The sequence below is a fragment of the Botryllus schlosseri genome, chromosome 4 (assembly GCF_051294905.1).
Source record: "Botryllus schlosseri isolate E-star chromosome 4, Bs_hap1, whole genome shotgun sequence".
NCBI classification, from domain to species: domain Eukaryota; kingdom Metazoa; phylum Chordata; class Ascidiacea; order Stolidobranchia; family Styelidae; genus Botryllus; species Botryllus schlosseri.
In genome coordinates this window covers 17,388,173-17,396,653 of record NC_137239.1, presented here as the reverse complement: position 1 = coordinate 17,396,653, position 8,481 = coordinate 17,388,173, and the positions used below count along the sequence as shown (strand labels likewise).

The following is an 8,481-nucleotide window of genomic DNA, read 5'->3' as shown; positions in this document are numbered from 1 at the left end:
ATTTAGCTTGCTGTCGTTCATTAGATTATATTACACAGCAAGAAAAGTCGGAACACTTGAATATTTTAGCGTATGTCTCATTGGTCCACGGGTCGCGTGCTTTTGAACCACTGAGCTATACCCACCTGGTGGGGACCGCTGATACGTTCGAGCAACAGATTATGAACGTTCATAAATATTTTTGAGAAGGCGGATATTCATGTATAATTTGCGATAGGCAGAGCTTGTATCAAAGTGTTGAGCCAGCAAAAGATCTGCTAAAGATTTGGGGGTCATTTTCCATCCCGATGTATATATTTTAATGAATTCGCTTGGCTATTGTGGGCATAGCTATGGGCTATTTATCATCAAGTGTGTATTGCTCTTTAACTTGGCCTACCATATTTTCAGCACCAAAAAGAGAGTATTTTTGCCGACAAGTGAAAGGAAAGTCGAATCGTTATTTGTTGCGTTTGAGCTTGTTCTACATTTCCTTGGATAGTTAGATAGAAGTGACAAAAGTAACAAATCAAACATAGTTTTCTGATTATTCCCATGAATATTTTGTGGTTTCCTGTCAATAAGGAATCATCATTTTAACGAGTTCTTGAAATTGTTTACACGAAGTACTGAAACTATATTTTAGTGCAACTTTTGTCAAAAATAAATGCAACTTTCCACGGATTAACTGCCACAAAACTTGCCCAAGTAAACATACATATTCGGCTCCCGAATGGCCCGCTTGAACGCATTACCTATTTCGTGTCAGTTATGTCGATTTCCGGTTGACCCCATTCATTAGTGAAGGACATTTACAATCTTACAATCAAAAAGAGGACGTATTGGTAACCCCACGTACGAAAGGTTTTCTTTTTGTACATCACAAACCAGCAACTTATATTCGCCATTGTAGACACTGCGTCCCGTGACAACAGCCTCGACGAAGTCATTTCAAGCACCGAACAGTACTCCTATACCCTGTATCAGATACACCCATCCAGAATCAAAACATAGATCAATGTTTTCACCGCTAAATTAGATGTGGCCTATAACTTCATGTTACTCGCAGATCTCGTCATGATTCTGTACAACTTTGATGACCCATATCACTTCGGTGGGGTACGTGTATTACAAGTGAAAGACCATAGAAAAACGGAATCAACGATCTACTCTGACGCTGCACGACAGCATGAGCCCCAACTACAGAACTGAGAACCTATAATTTCTTGGCAAAACCAGGAATGCTCTTTTTAATCTGTTTAAATAGCGTCATTTAAAAGCTGCTTTTATTCAAAACAAAAGTAGTAGTGAATGCTCCGCCTGTATTGTATTGTATTAGTAATATGAATGAGATCCCATAAATGGGACGCCACTATCGTAAGCAGAATTAGGGATACCGGCTCAAGACATTCAACAGGCTAATAGATATATGCATATTAGAGAAAGTAAAATGATTGACCAACGAATCTGAGTTGGTCTTCAGTTTTTTTCTTCGGAAAATTCATCGTCAAGAGCAGCCAGCCCTCAAAGAAGCGAACAAGCAAAAATTATCGTATCACGCCATTTTTACAAACGAAAAAAAGTCAGCAAATGTTCGACGACGCCAATCACATACGGGGAAAATGATGAAGGCTGCTATTGGGACAACCAGGTCGAAACAGGGGCTCAGTGTAAATAGCGTCGGTCTTCCGTCGATGATACAGACGCCGATAGAATATAATAAATGAAAAACGACCCATCCGGGTGGGACGCGGAGACGGTCCCCCGCAAAGAAAACAGGACACTGCACCAAAGTCAACTGTGGACGACAGAAGAATTCTGCTCATGCGCACCGACAAGCGTTAGAACTAACAAAGGGAGGGGAGTGTATTGGGTAGTCGCAAAGTCGATTAAGTGCATTGCTCCAAATTCACAATATATTACACTTTCTTCTTTTGCGTGGTTCCGGTGGTTCTAAAGCTGCCAATATAGCCTCATCAAACACATTCTTCAGTCCTTTCTGCAAAACAATACCATTGTCAACGCGCGTCATATCGCTAAAAGCCAGAGATCGTGCCGTGTCAGCAAGGCAAGGCTGATGACGGCAGCATGCGTGTGCTGAGCCGGAGCGTTGAACAGTCAGTGAATGGGCATGAGACCACAGAGGAAGGAATGAGTCACGTCATCATGCCAGAATGTATATCGCGGGTAGGTTAGTCACAGAATAAGCTTACTGGGCATCTCTACGGTGTAATCATGCAGCCAGATTTTGAAGGCGCGAGTGAAACCTATAGGGGTGAAGTTACAACATTTCCCAATGTGAATTGAAGCACCAGCAACACACCATTGATTCTTTCAAGAAGGGCTGATGGATATCATCTGGTTGGTATATTATTGCGGTTTCTCCATCACGCCCGCTTTGAGTTGAATAGATGGAAAAAATTTGAGTATAGTCCCAACAATTCAACTGTTCCCATGGGAAACATGGATGTAACATGATGTTACATAAATAGATGGCTTACCAGGCACTATACCAGGCAGATTGCAAAATGTACATGTATATATGCAGGGGAATTTCAATATCATCTGCATCAGCATGAGTGATAGAATTGAGTTTAGCGCATGCAGTATATTTTGCGTTGAAAAATCGAACAGCATTGCATTAACAATGAGGTTAAATGCGATCGGCATAAGCCGTTAAAATAAGACATGCGTTATGAAGAATAGTTAGTGTAGTGCTATCTGCTATATTAGATTTTGCATTCTCCAGCATATACAAACATACTAGAATCTCATGTTAGTACGAAGGAAGGTGCTGATTCGTAAGGTGAAATAAAATACAGCATGCTCCGAGAACATTTGAGTAATCAAGAGTACGTTATCGGCACTGCGAAGTGAAAGAAAATTATGTCCACATTAGAGTGAACGCAAATACAAACAAAACCAATGGAACAGTGCTAGCTAGCGGACTTGTGCAGGTCAAATCCTATCCCGATGGAATGGGCAGGGAAATAAGTCATAGCCTGACCAAGATTCGGGTATTTTTACGGATACTGCTAATTGTCGCTTTGCAAATAGCAACGGTCCGTGTCATGAATGTTCTGATTTAACAAACCAAACCAACTCTACTTTCTTTTTCACATATTCTCACACGAGTCAGAGCCCGCAACGACATGAAAGTGAAAATAACATATAGATATTTCACAACTGCAACCAAGGTTCACATATCGTTATGCAGGGAAAGGATGCTCTGACTACGTTTTCGAGAAGTTTGCCAATGCTCACATTGGTTTCAAAAGGTAAATATTTGAATAGGCCAATCCACTCCACAATTTTTCACAGTTGGTACACTGAACACGGAACACTGTCAAGTACTTGTTTCAGAGACACATCACAGGCAGCTAATAAATAGGATCTGATGACGGTTGTTGTGTTTGATTCAGGGACGGACTTTGACATACTTAGAATATTACTTATAAATAGAGCTGGGCACAATGATTCGAGTACTCGAATCTGAATCGAGTAATAATTTTAATGATTCGAGTCGAGTAGTAAAAGACGATTTTTTCGAGTACTGAAATTATACGCTTCTCGCCACTGAAAGGTAATTTATCAACGAGGATTATAGTTTCGATACTAATTTTCACTGTTAAAGCCTGGAAACCTCGATTGGCGGTATCGTAACATACGAAACATATAGTGCAAAGGTACAAAGATTGCTGGACGTAGCCCATTTCCCAAGTTATGATTATCCCACAGCATTGCCACCAAGTGGAATGAAATCGGTATGGTCGAAAAAATACCAAAGTAGCTTTCATGAGATGGATAACAGGCATTATATTCTTTGCGGTTGCATAAACGGTACATATTTGAACTTTGACGTATTATAATATGTTATGACGTCATAATGAATGATACTCGATTACTCGACTCGACTCGAAGCATAATACGTGATTCAGAATCGAATCACTCAGGTACTCGATTTTGCCCAGCCCTACTTATAAATACAACTGACCCGCACACGTCTGCTAGATACACAAGTCACCAAAACGTCTATTCCTCGAAAAGCAGAAATGATTGCTTTGCTACAGATAAAGTGGAATGAAATACAGTTTAACTTGGATGGATGGTGCAGAACACCAAATGTTGCTAACTGGATTAGCGCAAACCGTGTAATCAATTAGAATCGGTTTGCCTGCAAGGTCGTGCTGCAGGAAAGCCGCTACATTCAGTATTCGGTCTAAACCGTTTGACAGAAAAGTAGAGACGAAGAAAAGAACTAGATGCAAAATTAAGGACTTTCAAAGCAAGATATCCACGCTTCTCGTACAAGTTTTTTTCCATACCACAGTCTCGAAGACAGTCGCCTATAGCAACGAGCAGGGGCCCTTTTTCTTCTTTTCTGACGGAGGTTCCAATGCCGCTAATATCGCTTCATCAAAAACGTTTTTCAAGCCTTTCTGCATTTTAATCATATACCAGAGCGTCACACACAAGGCCTTTGTAATATTTCAATAATTGAGCCGATCATTAACGATTCTTATGTACAGTAGTTAGCATGAAATAAGATACAAATAAGCCTACAACGACAACCACTAGCGAGTTCATACCTGTGTTAGGGCAGAGCACTCGACGTATTTCACTGCTTTTAACTCCCGGGCAAGTTTCTCGCCCATCTCGTGTGCAATGGGTTTTTGCTTGTTTTTCGACAATTTCTCAATGGTGCCTACGTCGTCGCGTAAATCAACCTGCGTCCCGACAAGGAGGAATGGAGTCTTTGGACAGTGATGCGTTATTTCCGGAACCCACTAAAAAGAGAAAGACCGATTGATATTGAGAAGGCTATCCTCAAATTTTCCGTTTTCAATGAGTATGACATCGATGTAAGCTACCAACAGAAAACAGGATGTGGAAAATGGTTAGAAGAAATCACAATTTCCTTCCTTTATCTAATATTTGCTGGTGTAATCATTGTTTTCATGCAAGAGTAATCCTCGCTAGCCCATTGTTAATTGTCAATCAGTGAGTAAATGAAACCTGCGACATATCAATTAATGCTTAAAATATGTTTCAGAATGCCTCGTCACAGCGTGAAATTGTTGTTTGACAGCAACCTACTCTCCCTATTTTTGTATAGTACTCCCCCTTTTGAGCTAATAGCGTGGAGTTGGCTAGCCGTAAGCCTGCGTTAGTCAGGCATTGATCAAAGTCTAGGATAAATTTTGGATGCCACATGAATGATATGTTGCCAACCAATTCATTTATAACAGCCTGTGAGTTCAAGTGACGCAGAGTCTCTAGGTAAGGCACCACCGCACAGCTATCAAGAATGACATTTAATTTGCCCGCCAAATAGGTCCCCAGGGACATGAACTGTATAGAACAACAACAGTGAACCAAATGAAACGCAATAATTCTTCACCATGTTGCAACCTGGTTTTGGTTACTTCGAGTTTTGAAACTATATGGATATCCCCTGCAACAGAGTCATAGTGTGCTATCAGAAACACAACACAGCAGTACACCCCATAATCTATTGCCATATCACAGAATCAGTGTATAGGAAACATGACAAAACATGTCATGAACTCCAGAAAAGGGCGCAGTTAAATCCACATTGTTACATAATACGCACATGTCTGTCTCACTAGTTGAATACAAAAATGGCCATGACATCATAGTTAATCAATAGCACAGAAACCAGACGTTTCGAAAGTGTATGCTCGAAGAATGCGCTGTCTTACAAGAATTTAATGTACCACCATAACAGCACTGGGCTGTGGTTAGATAGAGAATGAGGTCATTCAATGAACATAAGTAAACAATCATTAAGTGGTCATTTCTGCAGTAAGGCTGACTCAAAAGTGACCCATATCAAGCAGAACACCACCAGTACCATATGAATGTGATCTTTTCAAAAGGTTCATAGCATACATTGGCACTGGTGTTAAACAAATCAAACTAGGGTTGGTAATACCTAGTACGAGAATAATACAAGACTTTATAAGGTGTTAAGTATATTTGAGTTTGCAATGTCAATTTGAATCGAAATTACTTCATGAAAATGTATTACCATGTCCATATCTATCTAGAACAGTGGTTCTTAACCGGGGTACCCTGAGCCAGCGTCAGCTGGAGGTAAGATACAAGTGGCAAGACCATTTCTAAACAACAGAACCTTCCCCGAATAGCACATCATGATGAACGCAGAAAACAGTGAAAATGTGAAGCTCTCACCTTTTCCTTGATATTTTCAAATGACGATGGAGCAACAACCGAAAAGCACACCAAAAACACATCAGTCTGGGGATAACTGAGAGGCCTCAGCCTGTCATAATCTTCTTGACCTGCAACACAAAAGTGTCGTATGAAAGAGAGGAAATGAGTTAACCACACTGCTGATGCGAGAGCTAAGGCATTGAAATACCCTCTAGAATTGAATGTGCAAAATCCCTTACCCGCTGTGTCAAATAATCCCAATGTATACGGTTCCCCTCCAATCATTACAGTGACGGCGTAGTTATCGAAAACCTACACAAAAATATATCTTCAATATGCGACGCATCACATAACAATCACAAGATGGTTAGACTTACCGTTGGTACATATTCAGATGGAAATTTATTGGTAGTATAGGATATTAAGAGGCATGTTTTACCAACAGCTCCGTCACCCACAACGACACACTTGATAGTTTGCATAATTTATACAATACACCACAACCAATATAAATATGTACTGTATCCCTAGAATGACACTGAGAAAAAGTAAAAGGTTTTTTAGTGATCATTTTTCCTCAGATACAAAAATATGAACTGATCTCTGCACAACATAAGTGTAGACAATGACGCTGATAAGGTGTGATCCATCAACAAACCAGATTATCCATACTAAAGGAACATGATAACCTAAAAGTTCTGAGTATTGATGTTGAATAGGATGACACAGACTCACACTGCTCATGTAGCCCTAAGCAGATTACAAGGATTAAATCAATCAGAGTGTAAAATCTAGAGTATTACCACACAGATCAATGTTACATAGTCTGTACAATATTGCTAGAACCCCAACACCAACTAAAATATCCATCTAATAGTTACTGGCAAATCAACTCAAACGAAAAGCCTCATCAACTGTAACTCAAGACCTATCTCCAACACTCCCAGTAGTGGAGAGTGATTTACAATGGTTTTTTTTAATGAAGTAGATTACGACCACCCTCAGGCATTGACAAGCAAGAACATGGAGCACTATCGTATTTCACAGTAACAGAGCGTGCACTTCCCCTCTAATTCCTAAGAGCTTTACAACAAGAGAATACACTGATATCATCAACAGTAGCAGCAGTAATTACAGTAAAGATATAGTATAATTAATATGGTCCAAAAACAGTCAAAGCTTAAGAAAACGTTGAAGAAGTCCACAAAGTTGAAGAGCCACAATTCAACAGAACACAATTTCGAAACTGATTTGAAATCAAGTCAAGTGATTGCTAATTCCATTCTATTTCGATTAATATTTCTGACTTGACCACGCCTTTCGAATATTGAATCAAGTGATTCGATAACAATCGAATAAACAGGAATGTTCACACTGCAGATTGCTGATACTTTGTATTACTGATAATAACACATTCTAACTTGCAGCAAAGGAATATCATAATATTTCAGCCCTCCTGCTATTTTCTAGAAGTACTGCGGTTAAGTGGAGGTGACATGGTAGACCAAAATGTAAATGATGGCCATATTAAACATTATTTTAGTGCGACTTTGAAGAGCAATTGCGGGTGGGCCAATAAGGCACATCTGTATATTTTACGTCTTCTTTACATAAATTATGATGCATGCTTTTCACTGCACAATTAGTTTTATTTTCAGATTCATAAACTACTATTTTTAATTCAAGTTATCAAAATATGTGAAGTTGAAATTTTGATTCATGCTTGCATATTAGCATCATATTCGAATCGCATGTGTTTCAATTTAGCACATCCTTTCATAACCATAACAAAATTTGAACTTATAACTGACTACATTAAAAACGCAATCAAGAAGACAAATGTGATGCAGGACAGGTGAACGATTACATCATCCTGCCACATACTCGCAGGTCTAGTAATTTTCTTCAAAGCAGTTAATCATAAGATTCAGTGGCCTGTCAAGTCATGACATATATAAATTATCATGACACGTGTACAGCCAGGTGATATGCATTCGAACTGTAGCCTAGTATGGCAAATAATGTGGTCAGAATATATACCGTTACTAGAAACTGAAGCAAAAAACTATCACTGCTCACGGAATTGCTAAAATCAATAAGAAATTGATCAGTCAGGATCAAAGTAAAATCAATGATTTGTAGTTGATCATCAAGATTGTTCAGCAGTATAAAGGACATTTCGTGAGCATGAGACATTCTCTTCTACAGCATGGTTGTGAATTGATATTTTTCCAGTGCGGTAGATTTGTTTCAATACTTGTGGCAGTAGCCTACATGTATACCAACCTAGACATTATAATTAAA

At 39.3% G+C, this 8,481-nt stretch overlaps 1 protein-coding gene across 2 annotated transcripts; it reads right to left on the bottom strand.

Annotated features, from left to right (window-relative positions):
• Positions 1 to 1,248: 1,248 nt before the first annotated feature.
• Positions 1,249 to 6,753, bottom strand: LOC145437155 (cdc42 homolog). Of its 2 annotated transcripts, XM_080314326.1 has the most exons (6): positions 6,555 to 6,752; positions 6,417 to 6,489; positions 6,196 to 6,305; positions 4,569 to 4,766; positions 4,305 to 4,418; positions 1,448 to 1,978 (listed from the first exon to the last, which is right to left on the bottom strand). In XM_080314326.1, exons 1-5 carry the CDS (start codon positions 6,657 to 6,659, stop codon positions 4,326 to 4,328), a joined length of 579 nt encoding a protein of 192 aa, XP_080170452.1. In that variant the 5' UTR covers positions 6,660 to 6,752; the 3' UTR covers positions 1,448 to 1,978; positions 4,305 to 4,325. The 2 variants fall into 2 exon arrangements, with proteins under 2 accessions (XP_080170453.1, XP_080170452.1); XM_080314327.1 differs by lacking the exon at positions 4,305 to 4,418 and having other exon boundaries at positions 1,249 to 1,978; positions 6,555 to 6,753.
• Between the last annotated feature and the right edge of the window lie 1,728 nt (positions 6,754 to 8,481).